At 42.1% G+C, this 24,514-nt stretch overlaps 3 protein-coding genes across 5 annotated transcripts in view; 2 read left to right on the top strand and 1 right to left on the bottom strand.

Annotated features, from left to right (window-relative positions):
- The window catches only part of LOC120460881 (uncharacterized), a 10,351-nt gene extending 3,238 nt beyond the window's left edge, over positions 1-7,113 (bottom strand). Inside the window, exons 1-5 of the mRNA XM_089116710.1 lie at positions 6,770-7,113; positions 4,044-4,379; positions 3,393-3,509; positions 1,867-2,108; positions 972-1,137 (exon numbers count right to left, since the gene is read on the bottom strand). Of these exons, the coding sequence (XP_088972836.1) occupies positions 972-1,137; positions 1,867-2,108; positions 3,393-3,509; positions 4,044-4,379; positions 6,770-6,889 (981 nt within the window). The 5' untranslated portion in view covers positions 6,890-7,113. The remainder of the gene's footprint in view (positions 1-971; positions 1,138-1,866; positions 2,109-3,392; positions 3,510-4,043; positions 4,380-6,769) is intronic.
- LOC120460883 (uncharacterized) lies at positions 6,580-17,985 on the top strand. 2 transcript variants are annotated; one of them, XM_039648898.2, is made up of 5 exons: positions 6,580-6,636; positions 9,194-9,806; positions 11,277-11,418; positions 14,517-14,590; positions 16,016-17,985. In XM_039648898.2, exons 2-5 carry the CDS (start codon positions 9,735-9,737, stop codon positions 16,151-16,153), a joined length of 426 nt encoding a protein of 141 aa, XP_039504832.2. In that variant the 5' UTR covers positions 6,580-6,636; positions 9,194-9,734; the 3' UTR covers positions 16,154-17,985. The 2 variants fall into 2 exon arrangements, with proteins under 2 accessions (XP_039504832.2, XP_039504835.2); XM_039648901.2 differs by lacking the exon at positions 9,194-9,806 and having other exon boundaries at positions 6,586-6,636.
- Positions 17,986-18,493: 508 nt separating this feature from the next.
- stk32c (serine/threonine kinase 32C) overlaps positions 18,494-24,514 on the top strand; it is a 57,747-nt gene continuing 51,726 nt past the window's right edge. Inside the window, exon 1 of one of the 2 annotated variants that reach the window (XM_089116708.1) lies at positions 18,494-18,740. In XM_089116708.1, the coding sequence (XP_088972834.1) occupies positions 18,659-18,740 (82 nt within the window). In that variant the 5' untranslated portion in view covers positions 18,494-18,658. The remainder of the gene's footprint in view (positions 18,741-24,514) is intronic. The other variant, XM_039649202.2, reaches the window with a different exon arrangement.

Raw genomic sequence — 24,514 nt, forward strand, 5'->3', positions numbered from 1 at the left:
TCAACACGGCCCAGATCCGGCCCACATCTGGAACATGCGGATTCAACACGGCCCAGATCCGGCCCACATCTGGAACATGCGGATTCAACACGGCCCAGATCCGGCCCACATCCGGAACATGCGGATTCAACACGGCCCAGATTTGGCCCACATCCGGAACATGCGGATTCAACACGGCCCAGATCCGGTCCACATCCGGAACATGCGGATTCAACACGGCCCAGATCCGGCCCACATCCGGAACATGCGGATTCAACACGGCCCAGGTCCGGCCCACATCTGGAACATGCGGATTCAACACGGCCCAGATCCGGCCCACATCTGGAACATGCGGATTCAACACGGCCCAGGTCCGGCCCACATCTGGAACATGCGGATTTAACACGGCCCAGATCCGGCCCACATCTGGAACATGCGGATTCAACGCGGCCCAGATCCGGCCCACATCTGGAACATGCGGATTCAACACGGCCCAGATCCGGCCCACATCCGGAACATACGGATTCAACACGGCCCAGATCCGGCCCACATCTGGAACATGCGGATTTAACACGGCCCAGATCCGGCCCACATCTGGAACATGCGGATTTAACACGGCCCAGATCCGGCCCACATCTGGAACATGCGGATTCAACACGGCCCAGATCCGGCCCACATCTGGAACATGCGGATTCAACACGGCCCAGATCTGGCCCACATCCGGAACATGCGGATTCAACACGGCCCAGATCCGGCCCACATCCGGAACATGCGGATTCAACATGGCCCAGATCCGGCCCACATCCGGAACATGCGGATTCAACACGGGCCAGATCCGGCCCACATCCGGAACATGCGGATTCAACACGGCCCAGATTCGGACCAAATATCAAAAAATTCTTAAATCAAGAAGCATTTACTAGATGAGTAAAATGACATAAGATATTATGTCCTGTTTCCGGGGGACTAAATCAAAATAAAGTGAGACTTACGATGACAGCGATGCGAGGGTTCAGGTGTTTGATGGCGAGTGCGGCTCCGGCCAGGAGGGCACAGCTTCCAGCGGTGGGCACGATCACGGCGTCCAGCGCGGGAATCTGATCGTAGATCTCCAGACCCACGGTGCCCAGACCTGCCAGGTACACCGCGCTCTCGTCCCTGTGGGAGAGATGATCACAGCTGTGCTGATACACACGCCACACGGACACTTTACTATCCCAGACAGCACATGGTGTCGGCCCAGATCTGGAACGTGGATTCAGCGCGTACCGTATGTGGGCCGGATCTGGGCCGACACCATGTTGCTCTCTGGGTGTCCAGATCTTTGAGTCACTCAAGAGGATCTTTGTGTCTGTGTCTATCATTTATCATCTTGAAGGGTTTATCCTAAAAACATCAGACAGGATCGATAAGAACTAGAAAAGATGAAGGTGAGTGAAATGACCCAGTGAGATCACACCCAGACAGAATCATAGCCTCAGTGCTGTCTGGACCGACACTATGTTGCCGTCTGGGTCATAATCTCTTGTAATACTTTCTTATTACCAAATATTGGATTCAATCTTCTTGTTTTCATTCTGTAACCACAGGTGTTGTGTTTCTTTGTGCCTCAATGATCGGAGCTCAAGCTCAAATAAACTGAGGCGAGTGAGCTCAGATCAATCAGATCCAGAGAGAAACACTAAACCTGTGCGAACTGAAAGAAAACGAGAAGATTGAATCCAATATTTGCTGATAATATAGCAAAATGAGAGAAGCATTTTTTGACCTGGAACACTAAACGAACCCAGACAGTAACACAGTGTCGGCCCAGATCCGGCTCACATCTGGATTCAAGGCGTGCCGGATGTGGGCCGGATCCGGAAAGTGTTTTTGCGTCAGACTCACTCCTCCAGACACAGGTATCCGTTCTCCTTGGCCAGGTGTCTGGCGTGGTTGCTGGAGTCTCGAGCCGTGCTGCCGTACGAGATGACCATGGCCCCGTAGTCGCGGTACATGCGCAGGCGTGGAGGAGAACTGTGCGCCGGCATGATGACGAACACGGGAATCCTCAGCTCCGCCGCGTGATGCGCCACGGCCATGGAGAAGTTGCAGTCCGTGGCCACGATCACACCCTTCCTCTGCTGGTCCTGCACACGGTACCGTACCCAAACATGTCACATTTCATCTGATGATGGTACAAACATTAAATACCCAGACGGCAACATAGTGCCCTATCGTACGGCAGCCGCGACGCGAGTGTGTTTTGCTAGTTTCAGCCCAACGCAGTTTTCATTTTTAGGGTTAGGGTTATTGTTTAAATGTGGCCCATGGGCTGCTGGTCTGAGAACGAGGTGTGTGTTCAGGCGCATTGTTGGCACTGACATATTCACACACACTAAAAAACCTGGTCTAAAGTCAATGGCACAATATTTGGTCTGCTTGCGCTTTAACCTCTCACACACACACACACACACACACACACACAGCTTTAACCTCGTGCACGAGCAGATTCGTTTCCTCGCTAGACAAGTGTTCAGTTTTTCCACTATCAAGTTCTACCGTGTAAATAGCGAATCCGCCATGACGCGAGCGCAACTGGCTCGTTATGCCCAAAACACACCCATTACTCATTAAGAGAATGCACCGTGAGCAACGACCATTTTTCCCGTCGGTAAACTAGCAAAAGTGGATTCGGATTCGCCCTGAGTGCTCACCCCAGTGTCATCCAAGATGTCCACGTCTTTCTTTCTTCAGTCCAAAAGGAATTAATGTTTTTGATGAAAACATTCCAGGATTTTCTCCATATAATGGACTTCAATGGGGTCCAAACGGTTCAAGGTCCAAAAGACAGTTTCAGTGCAAACTGTTCAAAGGGCTTTAAACGATTCCAGACGATGAATAAGGGTCTTATCAAGCGAAACGATCGCTCATTTAATAAATAAATAACAAAGTTTAAGTTTTATAAGCTCAAATGCTCGCCTTGCTCTGTTCTGTGATGCGCGTTCGTGACTCTCCTGTTTGAAATCGTTCATCAAAATGAACAAACGATTCAAAATGAACAAACCAAATGACATTTTTCGAGTCATTTGGTTCATTCAACTTATTCATCGTCTGGTGTCGTTTAAAGCCTTTTGAACAGTTTGCACTGAAACTCTCTTTTGGGCCTTGAACCGTTTGGTTCCCATTGAAGTCCATTATATGGAAAAAAATCCAAATCAAAAACCTTAATTTCTTTTCGACTGAAGAAAGAAAGACGTGGACATCTTGGATGACATGAGGGTGAGTAAATTATCAGCAAAAGTGTTTTTAAAGAGTGAACTACTCTAAAATACGACCCACCCCTGGAACACGTGGACTGAACACACACCGGATGTGTGCCGACTCTATGTTCCTGTCTGGGTATAATATCAGATATTAAGCTGATCTGAGACCTGTTTGAGCGAGGACAGCAGGCACAGCACTCCTCTCTCCTTCGCTGACCCGGTGTAATGGAGAAGCTCTTTCTTCAGGTAGATCTCCATGCCGTACTGTTTGGACAGTCTGGAGTACTGAGGGAAGAACACACACACGTTTATGGGTTAAAGCTCTTGCCTGGTTTAGAGTGTTGTTTGTAATTCTAGCGAATGCCTCTCATTTTTAAGAGGTCATAAAAGCGAACTGGCTGAGGCAGAGGAATCGTGTCTGCGAACGACTGTACGTGTTCATTCCTGCAAACTCCACATGTCCGGTGTGATCAGACGCAGATGTTTGAGTCTCCTCAGTGTTTCTCCAGCACAAACATCTAAATATGCTTCAATCAGGACACATTTACTGGAGAAGAAGCACGAAAAATATATCAAACTTTAGTGAGTTTGTGCTTAAAACAAGAACAAATATCTGCCTCTGGAGTTAGAAAAATAAACCTCATTCAAAGGAAAAACAAGATTATTTTTAGGTTTCTAAACCCATCATTGGGGGATATTTGTTCTTGTTTTAAACACAAACTGTTTGTCACAAAACAGAGTTCATATCTGCAGTCCTCTCGCTTCTCCAGTACATGTATAAGAACACCTATATGTGTTGTGTGTGTGTGTGTGGCGTACGCTGCAGGGTGTTTTCTGGATGCCGGACTGCTGCAGTCTGAAAGCCGCGGCGCTGACGTCCTCGAAGCGCAGGTGCTCCGGATCCGCTTTAGGCGCCGGTTTGCCCTCCACGCTTTTCTTGGCGGCCGGTTTGGGCGTCGACATCAGCTGGACCGCGGCTGGCTCTGAGACGCTGCTCTCGAACACCCTCACGTCTCCGTTGAGGTATTCCTCGGCCCCGAAGTCCTTCAGGCGCTCTGGGCAAATGAGGGTTGAGCGGCGACCCGCGCGGCCGTTAGCGAGGCAAGCGTCTTTAGCACACGGGCCGCCGTCGGGCCTGAAGGAGCCGAGCCGCTGCTCTGCACTGCTGGAGGAACACACGGGGTTAACCAACCACACTATCAATATATGACACAATATAAATTATGAAACATTCAATATAATGTTTATTGTATAATATTCAGTATTATAATAATATATCCCAAGAAACCAGAAATTACATTACAAAAATTCACACTTTATCATGCAGTTTTTTTTTTAATTAAATTAAATATAGGCTAATATATTAAACATATGATATACTTCCCTCTAGTTTTTTGCTATTCAATTTCTGACATATTTATCATATTATCAAATATATTAGTAACACTAATGTTTCATTAGTTTAACTATGTTGGTTAACATGAAGTAACCATGAAAAAATACTTCTTCTAAACATTTGCTAATACATGTCTAATATCAAAAGTTGTAAGTAACATTATTTAATGCACCGTGAACAAAAAACAATTGGGTTTTTACAATTTGACGGTACAGTGCTCAGGTCGAATGACCTTTGACTTTAATTGGCTTTATGCACAGCTGCACTACTTCCTGAACTTAAGCCAGCTCCTTTGTTTCCTGTCTGCCATTATTGGACGAACTTGATTAATTCAGGTGTGTCTGATTATTGTTGCCGTGACTACTGAGGTCAGGCACACCTGAACTAATTAATTTGTCCAATAATGGCAGACAGGAAACAAAGGAGCTGGCTTAAGTTCAGGAAGTAGTGCAGCTGTGGATAAAGCCAATTATATGGACACTTTTTGTTTTCAAAATCCCTTCTTTTTATTTCCTCTCTTGTCCCGCTTCTGATGATATAGACGAGATTTATTTCGGCTCAAAGTAACAAGATTTGTAAGCATTTACTAAACAGCATGAAGAAGAACACAGGACAAGCACTAGTGGATTATTATTACTGATATGATATGTATAATCCAGCATAATAAATCTTTGACCAAGGTGACGGCGACACTGGAGACACACTAGCGGCGCAGAATCTGCATCTGAAGCGGCGGATCAATGCAATCAAAACTGCATAAATAAATGTAGATAAGTTTGAGCCTTCATTCAGAGATAAAGGCAGATTAAAGTCTGCACACTCCTCAGCCCTCCTACAGTCAGACTGCTGAGTAATGCATGTATGATCAGTTCGACGGTGTGTGTGTGTGAAGACGACACCGGACAGAAGCGCCTCTGTTCCAGTTTTGCGCAGTCGATCTGGCATTAGTGCTCCGTGTGTCCGCTATTAATATCAGCTGAGCTTTCACCTCATTCCTCCGTCACATCGTCTAATACAGCCTCTGACCAAACCTCTGATTAACCCTATAAAGCCCGCATCTAGAACACCTCGAAATGACCAACATGATATTTCCCTCAATCTCAAACTCCAGTCCTTCTGTCTCTGATTGATCCCTTTCACTCTTGTATCTTTATAATATTCCTGTACAAACGTCCTCGTCGAAGTAGCCTATTTCTGCTGTCAAATCAAGTAAACGTCATAACTTTGATATTGTTAGTAATATTTAAGCTGGACTAATGCAGGTTTACTTGATATTTTTAGGTTTATTTGTTCACCTGTCAATCATTGTATTTCATTGCATTATGTTTTAAAACTACAGATAATAAAACTAAGCATTTAAATATTTTCTTACAAAGGCATAATATTGGCAGATATTGATATTTATATGCATTTTATGTAAGTAGTCTGATATAAGATCTCCTTGTTTTACATAACAAGCTTCCATGTGAATATCAGCATCTGTAGCATATTTCTGCTCGGTTTGAGTCTATGAATAAAACTGAGCAGTTTTTCATCCATATTTTCACTATATGAGGCATAAAGGTCTGATTTATCAAATCTGACCCTCAACAAAAACACACATGCAAACTTCTTTTTGTTTCATTAAACTGTTCCAATTCAAACAATGAGATTATTTCATATGTCAGGCTTTACAGGGTTAATGTAATGCAGTAATATGCTTCCTCTAGGCACACTATAGAAAATGCTGATATTTCACATATGATATCTCAGTGTTGGAGCAGTTTAAAAAAGTTTGCATGTGTTTTTTTGTTGAGTATCAGGTTTAATACATCAGATTTGTATGCCTCATTTAGAGCATTTTTGTCATCATATTCAGGTGTTTACTGTGGTAGGAAGAGGAGAATGAAGGAGAGGAAGGTAATGCCTGGAAGAGCGATGGGAGAGTGGGGTGTTGTCCGAGATGTGGGAACACAGGGAAGTCTGCGGATGCTGGATCTACAGGAGCTTCGGAAGCGGGTCGAGTTTGACGGGGAGGTGAGTGTGAATCACTGGATAAAGGAACGGGAGTCGCTACACGGTTTCTAGATTCATCACATCTCTCAGATTCACTGGGACACTGGGAAGCATTGGGTGTTGGACACACTCTACGGGTTTCAGATTTACATACGGTTTCCCACCTCTGCCAGAAGGGATCATACTCCTCGCTGTCATTAAAGCCTCTCCGTGTCTCTTGTGCCTGAGAGCCGTCGTTCGCAAAGTTTGCAAAAAACTGAGCTGCAAAATTCATCCTCAATGATGCTCTCTGATGTGTGTGTGTGTGTCCAACAGTATTGTCCTCGTTCTCCTTTCTCAGACGTCCTACAGGACATTAGCTGACTGCTCAGGGTTATTTAAGAAGAGATTACCCATAATCACACGCTGGACTCCACCTACAGCTCTATTCCTGTATCAGACCGGGTCTAAACCCGCCTCTCACGTGGTATAATCAGACACTCTAACGGGATAGATGAGGGCTTAATGCTTCCCAGAGAAAGATGACCTCAGACTCGCGTCCAGAGGAAAGTGTCCCCCGTAAGACCTCAAGCCCTGACCTCTAGGACAGGCTAAATCCTCTTCAGACAGGATCACAGATCACCTCTGACTCCACCCGCATCATTTGCGCCGCTACAGACTTTATGAGACTCCACGCAGGTCTGGACGTGAAACAAAAATAATATGATGCATAAAGCAAGGGTGTTGTGTGTGATTACTAGGGTGTTGCTAAGGTGTTCTGTTTAGTTGCTAGAGTCTTGCAGGGGTTTTCTGTGTTGCTAGAGAGTTCTGTATGGTTGCTAGGTTGTTGCTAAGGTGTGTTGAGTGGTTGCTAGGGTGTTCTGTGTGGTTGCTAGAGACTTGCTGGGGTTTTCTGTGTTGCTAGAGTGTTCTGTGTTGTTGCTAGGGTGTTGCTAAGGTGTTCTGTGTGGTTGCTATAGTCTTGCTGGGGTTTTCTGTGCTGCTAGAATGTTTTGTGTGGCTGTTAGGGTGTTGCTTAGGTGTGTTGTGAGGTCGCTAGAGTCTTGCTGCGGTTTTCTGTGTTGCTACAGTGTTCTGTGTTGTTGCTAGGGTGTTGCTAAGGTGTTCTGTGTGGTTGCTAGAGTCTTGCTGGGGTTTTCTGTGCTGCTAGAATGTTTTGTGTGGCTGCTAGGGTGTTGCTTAGGTGTGTTGTGAGGTCGCTAGAGTCTTGCTGCGGTTTTCTGTGTTGCTACAGTGTTCTGTGTTGTTGCTAGGGTGTTGCTAAGGTGTTCTGTGTGGTTGCTAGAGTCTTGCTGGGGTTTTCTGTGCTGCTAGAATGTTTTGTGTGGCTGCTAGGGTGTTGCTTAGGTGTGTTGTGAGGTCGCTAGAGTCTTGCTGCGGTTTTCTGTGTTGCTACAGTGTTCTGTGTTGTTGCTAGGGTGTTGCTAAGGTGTTCTGTGTGGTTGCTAGAGTCTTGCTGGGGTTTTCTGTGCTGCTAGAATGTTTTGTGTGGTTGCTAGGGTGTTGCTTAGGTGTGTTGTGTGGTCGCTAGGGTCTTGCTGGGGTTTTCTGTGTTGCTACAGTGTTCTGTGTTGTTGCTAGGGTGTTGCTAAGGTGTTCTGTGTGGTTGCTAGAGTCTTGCTGGGGTTTTCTGTGCTGCTAGAATGTTTTGTGTGGTTGCTAGGGTGTTGCTTAGGTGTGTTGTGTGGTCGCTAGGGTCTTGCTGGGGTTTTCTGTGCTGCTAGAGAGTTCTGTGTGGTTTCTAGGGTGTTGCTAAGGTGTGTTGTTGAGTGGTTGCTAAGGTATTGCTAAAGTGTGTTCTGTGGTCGCTAAAGTGTTGCTGGGGTTGCTGTGTTGCTAGAGTGTTCTGTGTTGTGAAACAAAAATCTGGAGCTTGTGTTCTGTGTTGTTGCTAAGGTGTTCTATGTGGTTGCTAGAGTGTTTCTTGGATGTTCTGTTTTACTGGGCTGTTCTGTGTGGCTAGGGTGTTACAAGGGTGTTAAATACAGTGTTCTTTGTGGTTGCTACAGTGTGTTCTGTGTTGCTGGGGTGTTCTGCATGGTTGTTAGGGTGTTCTGTTTGGTTATGCTGTCGCTAGGTGCTAAGGTGCTAAGGTGCTCTGTGTGGTCGCTAGAGTGTTGCCGGGGTGTTCTATGAGGCTAGGTTGTTGCTAGGGTGTTCTATGTGGTTGCTAAGGTGTTCTGTGTGGGTGCTAGAGTGTTGCTGAAGAGTTGCTAGGGTGTTTTGTGTGGTTGCTAAGTTATTGCTAAGGTGTTCTGTGGGGTCGCTAGAGTGTTTCTGGGGTGTTCTGTGTGCTAGTGGGTTCTCTTTAGCTATGGTGTTGCTAAGGTGTTTTGTGTAGTTGCTAGGGTGTTGCTAAGGTGTTGCTAAGAGGTTTCAGTACATCATTAAATAGGAGCACTGGTTCTAGTGAACAGATTTGATCGCCCCTGTTGACAGAAATCTCACCCAAACGTTCAAATTTAGTACAAAATGTAAAAAGAAAACTCTGTCCAAAATGCTTTCATGCATACTGCTATTATTCATCCTCAGGACGTGTTTTATGGAGGTTGTAATAAACCGTCTCTTTATCCCGCAGACGTACATGTGCAGACGAGATTTACAGACGCACACGAACGCCAGACATCATCACATGCCTGACAGCTTCAATACATCACACACAACTAACAAGGGAGGATCACTGTTGTCCGAGTCCACCCCTCTGATGACCGTTCCAGGAAAAAGAAAAGGATGGAAGTCCCGCCAAGAGAGAAGTCAATACAGAGATGGAGCCAAGAAACACCTTCAGCAGATTCTAGCCGTGAGACGGCACACATAATTTAATACTCGGGAAGCTCAGAAAGTTTAAGAACAATTAGATGTATGGATTGGGAGGAACCTGATCGCAGTTAATCAGCCAGATCTCATCAAAGCACAGAGGGGAAGATAAAAGATAAGAGGAGATCAGCTATCAGTGTGTTATCTTCAGTCCCGTTGTCCTTTCCTCCTTAAGTAGCTTTACACATTACACACTGTGAACTTTACCCTTTAAAACCTGCGGCTGAACTTTTTCTCCGTCTCTTCTGCTGCTGTCGTACTAACAATCAGTGTGTGTTTTCAGGACAGTTAGAGTGGAATGAATGATTGCTCAAATCATGTGTGTTGTTGAGGAGTGTGTGACGCTGCATTTCACCTGCTGGACCAGAAAACAGGTGAGAGAATCCCACAGACGCACATTTAAGGACGAACAAGTGTCACTGGATGATCACTGAGACTCTTTCACACCAGACAGGAAGAAAACGCAAACACAGAACAGACTAGCAACACCCCAGCAACCACACAGCACAACATAGCAACACCTTAGTAACAACACAGAAGACCCTATCAACTGCATAGCAACACCCCAGCAACCACACAGAACAACACCCTGGCAACCGCACAACAAGACACCCAAGCAACTGCATAGCAACACCCCAGCAACCACACAGAACAACCTAGCAACACCCTAGTAACAACACAGAAGACCCTATCAACTGCAATGCAACGCCCTAGCAACCTCACCCAACACCGTAGCAACATGTTTTACACATGTACCATATGTGCTTTTGTCAGAAAATGTGAAGATCAAGTTGTGTCGTAGATTGCTCTGAGTTCAGCTGTTTATTAATAATAACAACACCAGCGACCTTGATCTGTGTCTCATTAGAGCTGCTTCAGTCTAATCTAGGCGGACATGTTTACTGTGATCCACTGCCTCGGGCCCATGGTGATGATGATGATGAGGATGATATGTGTGTTTGCTGTGTTTCATTCTGCACACACTCTGGGAATGATTTACACACACATGTTAGCAAAATAGCTTTTATGCTTATTCCCTGTAATTCTTAAATGTTCATAATGAGTTTTGAGTGTGTTGAATGTATAACAGTCTGTGTTATCTAATGTCAATCGCACATAGTACATTTATTTACATTTACATTTATATTAATATTGCGTGTGTGTGTGTGTGTATTTATATAAAATAGTAACAGTTTTGTGATGATCAAACTAGGGTTCTTCATAATTATAATAATTTGAAGCTAATATGAAAATGTAATATTAATAAAATACTTATAATTAAAACAATGAATTATTATTTATAAATAACATGTGTATAACATAATAATAATATTGTGATAAATATTATTAAACATTTAATAATCATAAATAAAATAAAAACAATAAACAATAAAAATCTGTTATTAGTTTGTTATGTGACCATTAACACAGAACAAAACCTATAGTAACAAATTAGATAACAACCCTTACCCGAGTAGCCAAACAGAACAGCCTAGCAACACCACAGTTGCCGCTTAGCAACTGCATAGCAATCACACAGAACAACAACGCATTTTAATAATAAAAATTAACAAATTAAAGCACAACAAAAATGATTAAATAGTCCATTCGTTCACCTGCATGTTATGTGTCTATTAAATAACATCAGTTACAGTCAGACATGTTAAACTATTGAAACCATGATCTCAGGAGGCGATTGGAGCTCAGAGGGGTTCTGCTGTTGTTGGACTCGTGTCTCCATGTCTGTGTGTTTGGCTCTAGCTCAGGAGACCCACCCGCCCTCCTCCTCCTGCTCCTCCTCCTCCTCCTCCTCCTCCTCCACTTCTGTTCTGTGTTTTCATCAGGAAAGCAGTGAATCGAGACACAAGCTTCAGTGTAAACGCGAAGATCTGCTCTTTATCGGTGTTTGTGACAGACGCGACGCCATGGGCCGCTGCTCAACACGTGTCGCGCTTCTGGCGCTCCTCATTGGTCAGATTCTCGCAGGTAAGACCGCGGATTGGCTGGAGCTCGTGTTTAATTAACAGTTTGAAATGCAGCCGTTGACTTTGAGGATCATGTCGATCTGTGTTTTCAGATTGTGTGTGTGTGCGTGTGTGTGCGTGCGCGAGAGAGGGAGAGAGAGAGAGTGTGTTTAAAGAGAGAGAGAGTTCTGCGACTGGAACATCTGGTTCTGATTAGGTGTGTGTGTGTGTGTGTGTGTGTGTGTGTGTTCAGCGCTGTATGACTGACAGAACCGCAGAAACACAGGAGATTTCACACATGATCTACTGAGTCCATCCAGACCAGAACCCTGAAGCGTCATGTTCCCGTCCTCAAATCCAGATCCGAGTGGATCTCAGTGTCAGTGAGGGGGAGATTCGTCGTGTAAGTGTGTGTGGGATCTCACACTCCTGGAATGAGCAGCTCATAAACACACTTGTGTTTTTTGGCTCAGAGATTCTTCACTTTCATCATTTATTCCAAACCTCATGACTCACTTTATTCTTCTACAATATTGTTTTTATTAGTTTTTATATCAACAGAACCGAAACAGAGAAAACAGGCGTGTTTCACAAAGCTAGTTTAGACCGGTCTATAGTGTCAGACAAGTCTAAGATTTGCTCATAGCCTAGACTAGCCTGGATGCCAGCCCGAACTCCGCCCACAACATTTTTTGGTCGGGAAGTTCGGTCTGGACTCGATCCATTGAGGAGTAATTATGATCAGGCAAAAAATAAACAGGCCAATCAGATTGCCAGGGCGGGCTTTATACGATGATGGACAGATGATCTGCAGGGACGTAATCATCACGTTATTAAAGAGCGCTGAACTGGTTTCCCTCAGAGATGACTGCAGCTGGAGAATTGAGATGTAGATTCTGCTGTCGCGTCTGTTTTTAAAATAAATCGACAGCGCATTCATTTTAATAGACAAACAGAAAACTGCAATCAAGGCATTTGTCGACCGGAAAGATATTCGTCAAAAGTGTAACTTTTCAGCTGGCTCTGACGGTCGCTAAGTTAAGAAGATGGGACGTAATGAAAAGCATGTGGTCGTCGTGGTTTCTTTGGTCGCACATATGAAGTGAAAGAAGCAACACTCGTTATTTTACTTCTAAAATAAGTAAGTTCTTCTGTTGTTGACAGCTATGCTATGCAAAGTATTTGACTTACTGCGTTGCTCTGATTGGTTGTAGGTCTGTCTGACGACTATCCAATTAATTAAATGCAGAGTTTTTTTTTCCTGGTTCGGTTAAGACACGCCTCATAATCAAAGCCCTATGGAGCGGCCTCAGACTCATTTTCTCTATTGAGAATGAGGAGTCACGTGCCTATTTGGGCGGGATCTGAGCCGGTCGGCCATGATGGTAGGTGACGCTATCGGTTACCAGGGTTTTTATCGGTTTTTAACGCAGCAGTTACTTCCAGGCATGGTAAAACAGTGCGGTATTGCGAGAAACTCCTCTACTACCGAGCTAAAAACACACGTAATCAATACTGTTTTGCCGTGGGAATCCTACCAACATGGCGGAAAGGGGAGGGGCACTGTAAAATGACGTCAACTCCTCATTCTCAATAGAAAATGAAGAAAATGTTTAAATGTTTAAACTATAAGTTTATCAAGCGACGAGAATACTTTTTGTGCGAAAAAACAAACAAAAATAACGACTTTATTCGACTATTCCTTTTCTTCCTTGTTGGTCTGAAACGAGACTTAGATTTCCACGATGCATGCGCGAGAACTGCGATCTCCTTCAACTACTTCAGTTCAGTTCTCGCGCATGCGTCGTGGAAATCTCTTGAAGTCTCGTTTCAGGAAGTGTATTATTTTTTTATTTAACTCCACAGTTCCTCATCTTTGTGTGTGATTGACAGTGCTGTTTGTGCTGGTGTGTTGATGCGTGTTGAGTGTGTGTATGAGAATCTGACGTCAGATCAGAAACACGTGGGTCTGTGTGTGTGTGTGTGTGTGTGTGTGTGCTGGCGCTCTCGCTGTGTTCAACGTCTCATCCTTCGCTTACAGGAGATGTATTAAACTGCTGCTCACGACAGGGGATTCATGCAAACACATCAAACACTGTGGAGGAGGGAATCCGGCGGGAAAACCGTGAAACACGACGAGCCTTGAGAGCTTTAAAAGCTGCGCAACTCGCTCTGTGTGTGTGTGTGTGTGTGTGTGAGAGAGAGAGAGAGACTGGAGTAAACATTTCTGTCCTGGTTATTTTCCTGACTGCATTGGCAGATATTTGTTCTTGTTTTAAGCATAAACTTACTTCATTTCGATAATTTTCATTTCGATAATCTTAATAATATGAAAGCCCATTTACGCCACGTTAGAGATGTTTTAGTAAATCATAATTATAGAATGAAAAGTCACAATTATGACATAAAAAGTCGATAAATTTGACAAGGAGTAAAAAATTAATTAAACATACGAAATTGAAATTATGATTAAAAAGGGCAAAATTATTTAATAAATAGTCCAAATTATGACATAAAAAGTCAAAATTGAGACAAAAATCCCAAATTATAACAGATTAAAAAGTTGAAATTGACAAAAAGTCACTTTAAAAAGTCGAAATTAAAGAATTCAAACAATCTAAATTGAGACAAATGTAATATGACAAATTGTAATATGACTTAAAAAGTAAAAATTGTCATAAAAAGTAAAAAGTATAACATTACAACTAAATTGAAATTATGACCAAAAAGTTGACATTCATGCGTGAAGAGTCAAAATTCTGACTAAAAAAAGTCGAAATTATGGCAAAAAGTTTACATAACATAAAATTAAACACACTAGGTTGAAATAAGACGAAATTGTGACGTTCTAAGGTCATAGCTTAAATCATAATTTAAAAGTTTTAGGTTTCTTATTTGGCGAAATGTGCTTACATTTAATAACTTAGACATTTGAGCTGGAAAACAAGACATCATTTTTGCTGTGTGTGTGTGTGTGTGAAGAGCTGACATCATCTGTTGTCAGCATTATTCAGATGATGTTACTGTAACTGAATCTTCACTGTCCTCTGATGGGGTTTTCCGTCTGATTGATGTTAATGTGTTTTCAGTGACTCAGGTGTGTGTGTGTGTGTGTCACAGGGCCAGGCACGAGCAGCTCACACACCTGTCAGGATCAGAAGGCTCTTCACGAGCGCATGGACGGCGTCGAGGAGGTGACGTCACACTCATAATCTTGATCGACTCTGGGTTTAATTGCTGTGAGTTTAGTCTTAAAACAAGGACACATGTTTTCACTTTAAATGAGCTTTATTTCTCTGACTCCAGTGCAGATACTGTATGTGTTCTACAATTTCAAGACTAAACTCACTTCATTGCATTTTTCAGTAAACAAGACTTCATATCTTCAGTCATGTTGCGTCTCCAGTAATCTATCTTGAATGTTTAGATGTTGGTGCTGGAAAACGACACGTACAGTAAATGTTTCTGACATCTTAATATCCTCAGGCACATTTATCAGCTGTACGATTATAAAGGCCTTACATTCTGAGATGATCAACGATCAGCTGTGTATTTATACCACGGATTATTCGCTGTGTTTGTGAATATGTTCATGCTTGTATATCCAACTTCATAGGTAATAATATTGTTTGTATTTCGCAATGTCCGAAATATTTTTTCCCCATATATTTTTTAGACGTTTCTACACATGTCTAAAGACATTGAGATTTTTGCATGATTTGTAATGCTCAAAAATATCTTGTATATATATATTTTTAATACAAGTATTTAAAAAAAATGTAATGCATTGTATAAAATAATTCATTTAAATGTTTGTACATATTTAAAGACACTGGAACTGTTTTCTATATAGTTTCCTGCTGATTTTGGATGAAACATCAAAGGGTCCCGGATGTGGGCCGGATCTTGCTTTCTAAAAATGTATCAAAATTGTGCTTAAAACAAGAACACTTATCTGCCAATGTGGTCAGAAACATAAAACTTACTTCACTGAAAGATGCTGTATGTAACTTTATTACTGTACTGAAGCATACAAACACCATAATATGTTTGCAGATATACACGCTAAGTTCATTGACTCGTTTCTCTGAAAAACACTTTTACAGCCTGATATTTTACTTATTATTTTACACGTTGGGTGACCGCTTTTGTTTGGGTCTGTGTGACTCCGCCCACTGCCAGTTCAGCCAATAGGGCTTCGACACCCCGGGATGCCACTTGGCGGGAAACACAGCGTATCATAGCCATGGAAACGAGCAGAAAAACTGGGTCAGAGATCGTAGATTCCACACAACCTAAAAAGCCTCGAAATCAATCTAAGAATCTCTATGAACCAGAGGATATTAAAACTTAGATAAATCAACTCATTAATAATCTGTCTCCTTGTCTTTTGCTCGTTCCGGTTGCGTGTGCTGAAACTGGCGACCCGCGTGAGCATCGAGTCTGAGGAGCCGGGGAAACTACGATCTCTGATATTTTGAATTTGGACTGCAGTACCGATCTCGACCACTAGTTCTTACAGACGGCACTGTTCATTTTGATACATTTCTGACTTCTCCAGTAAATGTGTCTGGATTTAAGAATGTGTTAGACAGTGCTGTTGTTCTTCTGTGGTGCAGCGTCTGGAGTCCGGCGTTCAGAAGCTGCAGGCGGAGCTGGATCTGCTGATGGAGGAGCTGCAGGCCCGTGAGTGGAGCCCCCTGCTGGACGGGGCGCGTATCGACCTGCTGGACGAGCCGCCCAACCCCCCCACATAGCAACATTGTTTTGGCCCAGATCCGGCCCACATCTGGCACTTGTGGGATGCGGATCTGGCCCAGATGCAGCATGGGTGGCCCACTCCTGTTTGCCAGATCTGGGCCACAAGCAGCCCATAGCAATACGACATGGTTCTACAGAAGTTTTTATTGAGAATTAACAGAGGTTTAACTTTGTGTTTCATTTGAAGTCACCATAACATCAGAATCTCTGAAGGAGAAAATCGTAATTGGTTGCCATTATGGAGATCAGTGTTTGCTTTAGTTGGACTCTTGAGCCTTTAGTTGGACTTTCGAGACTCTTGATTTTTTGAGTTAAATTTACTTTATTGTTTATTGTTACAACACTGTCATTTGACAACCCAAAAAATAAATCTGTCATTTCACTGTCATTGAAAATCAGAATATTCTTAACTTTTACAACGTAATCCAAATAATTTCTTGAAACTTAATTTTAAAAAGGCATCAAGAATCAGCCTGTGAATCTCAATAATGGTGACAATTATAAAGCATTTTGCAGCGCAATAGAATCACAAAGCTGTTGCTAACAAGTTAAACCAAATCATCTGAATAAGTTTCCTTTTTCAGATCACAGCATGATTATGTCAAAACATAACCAACACTATCAGATCACAGTTTTCTTTGTTCCTTTGACTGTTATAAATCATAACAGCAGACAAACAAAATTTAAAGTGAAAGTATAAGGGTCAAGAGCCCAACTAAAGCAGACGCTGATCTCCATAAGGGTGGCTTACAATTTGTGATTTTCTCCTTCAGTGATTCTGCTTGTGATCATCAGGTGTCTTCAATAATCCTCAATCATCACTCATTTAATCACTTAATTATCTCGTTAACTTTAACACTCTTGGGTGTTAATTTAACACTCATATCATCCATCTGAAAGCAGGTGAAGGTGATTTACTACTACTTTTAGATCAGATTCCAATCGGATACAAAGATAATAGGATTTGGACTGGCAGTGTGAATGTAGCCATAGTTAATATGTTAACATTTTAGCCATAGTCAAAGCTTCATTTACACATGTGGCTGTGCCTCTCTCACCACAAATGCCTTCTTTCATCAGTTTTTTGCACTCTTCTCTTTAACATTTGGCAGTCTATAGAACTCAAAAGGTATTTTCCCGATACGACCGAATAGTACAGACAATTAAGGGCGTAGGCATGTCTTTGACATTGGGAGGAACATATTGGCCACTGAATCAACGTCTATCCCACCACCGTAGTAACATACAGTTTGGTGATGAGGTACTTGCAGTGGTGGTCTGATTTGGGGCACCCTCCCACTACGCAAAGTCAATAATGATACATTATAAATTAATACAGTGTTAATACAAAATAAAAATAGATGCCTACTTAAATAAAAAAGTTTTAACTTTTACTTTACTCTTTTACTAACTCTTTGAAACTTCTTAAAACAAACATCTCAAAATAAATACAACTAAATTATTTGCTAAAATAATGACAAAACTGAGAAATCAGAAACAAAATAAGAGCAAGGGTTAATGACAATTATTGTTGAAAACTGCAAAAATATATTTCTCAGCTGTCTCAATACAGTGCAACTGTCCTCAAAATCTTTTTATTATTGTTATTGTAACACACTTTTTTGGATTGTAATGACATAATCCAACAAAGTCTGTTACTATAATACCGGTAATGATGTACTAGCGCCCGTTGTATGTGTGTATGCAATGTATTTTTCCCCTCGGGGCTTGCCGTAGATGAGTCCTGCTCTGGTACGGTCGCGGGTTTTTGGAGTTAGTGATCTGATGTGTGATATAATAATAAAGAGGAGAAGATTTTGAAAACTGATTTCGAAATGTATTTTTTTTTATAAACGACACGCGAATCTATTAAAACGGTGACGTCATGCGCATGCGTGTTGAGTCTACTGGCATGTAGTGTTTCTTTAGACAGAGGAAAAACTGTTTTTAGTACATCATCGTCATGTAGCCTAAATACACACCTAAGGGTCTTAAATATTATTCTTTTCTCTTTTATTGAAAACCTTTGTTGCATCTGGCGACACATTGGTAAGTAACATGACAAAAACCAAGCTGACCACAGCTGATGAAAAGGATACTTGATTTTTTTTTATTCAAAATGCAAAATTGTGATCTGTGATTGTAATTATTTTATAGATTCAAGTGTTTGTATGACTCTATTCCCCTATTGTTATTGCAATAAAAAACACCAACAAAAAACATCACAAGAAAAAAAAAAAACCTGACAAAAACCATTTGTACTGTTCAGCGTCGCGCGCGCGCGCGCGTGCCCGAGTCTCGCGCAGGGGAGGTTCATATAAACGCGCCGGCGCTGAAGCTCGTGTTCAGTTCGAGTCTGTGTATGTATATGTGTGTGTGTGTATGTATATGTGTGATCTCTGGAGCAGATCCTCGGTGTTCCTCACTCACAGATGCTCGTGTTTTAGAGCATCAGCAGCATCAGGTTCAGTCGCGCTGAAAGGAATGAGATCAGAGCATCAATGTTTCACTGGGGAAAGTGGAAGAAGAGGATGGGAGCGAACAGTTCATCCAAGAGACCCGTGTTCGACGACAAAGAGGATGGTGAGAGCTCAAACTGCACACTAGAACACTCACAACATCACCAAACCTCATGTGCACTCGCATCATGGCGTGATTACACACTGATTATGACTTTTCAACAGTTCATTTAGATGCACAGTGTGTCTGATCTAACAGCAGAAACATATGATTGACAGATGAGCTTTTAGGTGTTTGGCCAATGCTTGCTTTCACCTAAATATGTGTGTCAGTTTTAGTATTAGTATTTTTGCCTATATATATTATAGTTAAATCAAGATGTATTAACATAATAGTAAAATGCCATAAGATTTTATGTTTTCTATAATCAAAATTAAGTGAGTTTTTGCTTAAAAATGATCTGCCAATGGGTTGAGAAAAATCATCTTTCTGTTTGAATGTAGATTATTTTTCTTACAGCACTGGCAGATAATTTTGCTCGTTTTAATTAAAAACTCGCTTATTTTTTATGTATTTCCCCAGAAAACAAGACATAATATCTTATGGCATTTTACTACTTTAGGAAATGCATCTCTATAATTTTTTTTAATATTTGGACTGGAAACAAGACAAACATACTAAGTAAGAAAAGCATTTTTGAAGTGTATTATATGTGAGTTATATATAGATAAATGTGTATATATATGTATTTATTTCTTGCCGTACTTCTCATATAAATGCAGATTAGGGTTAGGGTTAGGTTAGTATAATAGTATAATGTCCAGTTCTGAGATTTTACGCAATGCAAATGTTCCACTTCTGGATTTCTGCCTCATTAATTTCGTGTTGTATTTCAAATGCAATTCATGCAACAATGTGACTGTAGAGATCAGCTACGGTCTGTTTGAACAAAACCTGCCAATTACATCATTTGCTGTTTAATTGGTTCATTAGCGAGGATTATGGAAATCCAGGGGAATTATGGTTCTTTATCAGCGGAATTGTGCTGGAAGTGAATGCGTCGCCGTGAAGGACGAGACCTGAAGTCTTGTGTAGGGCAGAGTGTGTCACAAACGCCAGAAACGGGGTCAGTTCACTGCGGGTTTCTGATCATACGGAGCCAGTGTGGAATGACCCATTTAGTTACAGTACTGACTCGCACTTCTGCTACACAAAATCACTGCGCTAATCCATGTGCACGGAAGTACAGCTGTGTGCAGTTGTGTTGAGTCTTGTTGAGGTGTGTATTTGTGTTGTGCTTTTGAGTTGCGTTGAGTCTTGTTGAGTCTTGTTGAGTTCAGTCTTGTTGAGTCTTGTTGAGTTCAGTCTTGCTGAGTTGTGTTGAGTCTTGTTGAGTCTTGTTGAGTCTTGTTGAGTCTTGTTGAGTCTTGTTGAGTCTTGTTGAGGTGTGTATTTGTGTTGTGCCCTTGAGACGTGTTGAGTCTTGCTGAGTTCAGTTGTGTTGAGTCTTGTTGAGTCTTGTTGAGGTGTCTATTTGTGTTGTGCTCTTGAGTTGTGTTGAGTCTTGTTGAGTTCAGTCTTGTTGTGTTGAGTCTTGTTGAGTTCAGTCTTGTTGAGTTGAGTCTTGTTGAGTTCAGTTGTGTTGAGTCTTGTTGAGTCTAGTTGAGGTGTATATTTGTGTTGTGCTCTTGAGTTGTGTTGAGTCTTGTTGAGTTGAGTCGTGTTGAGTTCAGTTGTGTTGAGTCTTGTTGAGTCTTGTTGAGGTGTATATTTATGTTGTGCTCTTGAGTCGTGTTGAGTCTTGTTGAGTTCAGTCTTGCTGAGTTGAGTCTTGTTGAGTTCAGTTGTGTTGAGTCTTGTTGAGGTGTCTATTTGTGTTGTGCTCTTGAGTCGTGTTGAGTCTTGTTGAGTTGAGTCTTGTTGAGTTCAGTTGTGTTGAGTCTTGTTGAGTCTTGTTGAGGTGTCTATTTGTGTTGTGCTCTTGAGTTGTGTTGAGTCTTGTTGAGTCGTGTTGAGTTGAGTCTTGTTGTGTTGAGTCTTGCTGAGTCTTGAGGTGTGTTGAGTTCAGTTGTGTTGAGTCTTGTTGAGTTCAGTTGTGTTGAGTTGAGTTTTGTTGTGTTGAGTCTTGTTGAGTCTTGAGGTGTGTTGAGTTCAGTTGTGTTGAGTCTTGTTGAGTTCAGTTGTGTTGAGTCTTGTTGAGTTCAGTTGTGTTGAGTTGAGTTTTGTTGTGTTGAGTCTTGTTGAGTCTTGAGGTGTGTTGAGTTCAGTTGTGTTGAGTCTTGTTGAGTTCAGTTGTGTTGAGTTGAGTTTTGTTGAGTCTTGTTGTGTTGAGTCTTGTTGAGTCTTGTTGAGTTGAGTCTTGTTGAGTTGAGTCTTTTTGAGTTCAGTTGTGTTGTGTTAAGTCTTGTTGAGTTGTTGAGTTCAGAGTTGTGTCTTGAGTTTTGTTGAACTTCAAACGAAGGTTCTCCCAGTATCGAGAACATTCAGAGTTCTCTGGTATTTAATAATGTTCTCAAACGTTACGCACACACACACACACACACACACACACACACACACACACATTCATACATCGGTCATGGAGTGTTATTTCTGAATTTAAAAAAAAAAAAAAATTGTGTTTCAGGACGTTCAGAGGAGATTCAAATGTTCCCATAATGTTTCCTTAACATCCGCTTTACGTTAATAACATTTTCATAACTTAATGGGAATGTTAGGAAACCTTCTCAGAGCACGTTTTTGCTCGCTGAGAGACGCGTCAAACGGAAAAATGAATGTTTTCTTTGTGCAGTCCAGTATGTGGACGACGCGTGTGTTTGTGACGTACATCTCTGCAGCGGGAAGTGCAAAGGAAAGAAATATATCTAGAAAACTCTACAAGCCCAGTCGGTCACGTCAACCTTTGAATGTTGGATTGATTCATGAAGCCTTTCTGACATCCTTGGCATTTTGAGGTTATTGTGTTGGCTGTACATTCACACAAAGAAACACACACTGCTCTGAAAAAAGTAAAACTGTTTTTCTGAAAATTGAATAGAAGTTACTCGTAAAGGAATTACAAAGTGTGTTTTTTTACAGTGTGTTGTTGCAGTGTGTCTGTGGAGTTTCGATCTGCGATGGTAAACGAGGATAAACGTGTGTTTGATGGATTTCTGTCAGAGATGATCAGGATAAGATCGTACACTTATCGTATCGTCATTTCAACGGTAAAAGGCAGTTTCCATACTTTATACGGTGAATATATAACTGTGATTGATGAGTTACAGTGAAAAGTCGTAATTTGAGATTCCCACAATTCCCTGCGTAACACTTCACATTTGATGCATTTTTGTTAAAAATACGTTCGTGAAATACGTTTTTTACTGTATTTTTAAGTCTGTAAAACCTAAAGTGTTGCTACCGTATTTTTTACTGTAGCTGCCGTTTTTTACTGTAAATTGGACTGAATTGTTTGCAGTGTATTACAGAATATATATATATATATATATATGGGTAAGCAGGAGATCAGATCCGTCTGTGTGTTTGATGTTCTCCTCCTCCAGCAGATTCACACACACACATACACACACACACGAACGTTGCGGTTCGAGTGATGTCGGCAAACATATTTCATCATAATTCAAGATTTAAGATCTTGTCGCGTCGCACAGAGGAAAGGAGCAGTGATGACAGAAGCAGCCGATGAGCGCTTGAACACACGTTTACAACAACTAGAGAACGCACGAGGAGAGCCGATCCTCACACTGACCTCGATAACGTGTCGACTGAAGCCGCAGGGTGAGGCGCGTCACACACACACACACACACACACACACACACACACACACACACACACACACACACACACACACACACACACAGATATGTTATTGAAATCAAATATGCATGAACTGAGAATAAACATTTCACATTTGCTTAGTGAGGCCGTCATTTGTATTTGATAACACTACGGGGTGTGTGTGTGTGTGTGTGTGTGTGTGTGTGTGAATTATCATGTCCGCTTCTTTAATGAAGAAGGTAAAGACTCAGCTGTGAAACACTTAGTCTCAGTGTCTCTCTCTCTGTGTCTCTCTCTCTCTCTCTCTCTCTCTCTCTCTGTCTCTGTGTCTCTCTGTCTCTGTCTCTCTCTCTCTCTCTCTCTGTCTTGCCACTAATTCTGAGTAGCTCTCTCGGCCGGTGTCAATAATTCAGCAGTGATATTCGTAATGTGTCCTCTGAAGATGAGGCTGTAGTCTGCGGATGACATTCTGATGCAGGATTACAGGAAGACGACTGAAACTATCAATAGCTATATTTCCTTACAAAGTTGCAAAACTGGAATAGTGCATAAAACACAAATAAAGCAGCGTTTCCATCTCGTGTTCAAGAGAATAAAAGCATCATCCCTTCCTGAGAAACTGGTGCAGAATATCAGTAATAAACTGAGCTTCTGTAATCAACTGTGTGTGTGTGTGTGAGACGCTTCTGGAGGAATTAGCCCACATCCCTCTGATCACACACCAAACCAACGTTAGAGACGCTGCAACACCATTGGTCCGCTGGCTACTCCAGTTATCCAATCACAGTCTTTGCTGCGTCAGGTTTGAGGGATTTATTCAGGTGTTTGTCGTAGTTCATTTATGCGCATGTTCATATCAGATAAAACGATTATAAACCTCAGTTCAGCGGAACCCGTTTTATACTTAATGTACTAAAATAAAAATGAATTATATATATATATGTAAGCTGTTGTGTGGTGAATAAGGAACAGCTGAATGGTGTTGTTAGGCTCGACGCGAGCGGAGTAACCCCTTCAGCCGTTCCTTATTCACCATACAGCACAGCCTCGAGTACCTTATTGCTTTTATAAAACGGTTGCCACACAATATTAAAGTAAAAAACAATGTATTAGTGTAAAGTACAATGTATTAAGCTCAAATAAAAACAACATAGAACCGCAGTGTCGCGCAGCGGTCAATAGAACCGTTGGGGGAAGCGGTCATAGCCGTGGTTTATCGTGAATAAAGCACAGCTCTTGACCAATCAGAATCAAGGATTTGAACTGACCGTTTTATAAATATATATATATATATATATATATGGACGTATTTAAAATATTAATGAAAACTATAATGGTATCTTAATGATATGAAAGTAACTGTGGTCATCAGATCCAGCGCCTCGTTAATTTTCCCTGGCTTTTCTTTTTTGTCTTGAGCTTCCCTCATTAGGCTCTGTTCATCACACACACACACACACTCACACACTCACACACACACACACACACACACTCACACACTCACGCTCTCACTTACTCACACACACTCACTCAGAACACACATACACACACGCACACTCTCACAAACTCATATACACACACACGCTCAATCTCTCACACACACATATACTCACTCACACAAACACTCACAAACACACACGCATACACACACTCTCACAAACTCACACACACACACACACACACACACTCCCCCTCTCTCTCCCTCACACACACTCTCACAAACTCTCACACACACACACACACACACACAGCTTGTTTTGCTCTATCTCTGATGACCTTTGACAGTCTTCTGCCTCCGGCACAAACACACACACACACACACACACACACACACACACACGAGACACGATTCCCCGTGAGGCGGTTTCACACACACTGACAGTGATCACGCCTGTCAGGAACAACGGCAACACAACACACAACCTCTGCCGAAACTCTCCAATCTCATGTTGTTATTATGACCAGCACAAAAGCCAATCTGTTTCTCAGAAATCTGTCACATGACTTTAGGAGACGGAAATACGCATGAGTGTGTTTTATTGGCGCTCGCTCTGAGAGGCGGTTCGATGTCTGCGGATCAACAGAATGATGACCGAACAGACGATTTTAGCAGAACTGT

This window comes from Pimephales promelas, chromosome 11 (assembly GCF_988280905.1).
Source record: "Pimephales promelas chromosome 11, fPimPro1.hap1.1, whole genome shotgun sequence".
NCBI classification, from domain to species: Eukaryota; Metazoa; Chordata; class Actinopteri; order Cypriniformes; family Leuciscidae; genus Pimephales; species Pimephales promelas.

Coding starts and splice junctions, on each gene's coding strand:
- LOC120460883 (XM_039648898.2), top strand. CDS start 9,735: ATGATTGCTCAAATCATGTGTGTTGTTGAGGAGTGTGTGACGCTGCAT. Junction 9,807..11,276: donor CCTGCTGGACCAGAAAACAG/GTGAGAGAATCC, acceptor TGTTTTCATCAG/GAAAGCAGTGAATCGAGACA. Junction 11,419..14,516: donor CATTGGTCAGATTCTCGCAG/GTAAGACCGCGG, acceptor TGTGTGTCACAG/GGCCAGGCACGAGCAGCTCA.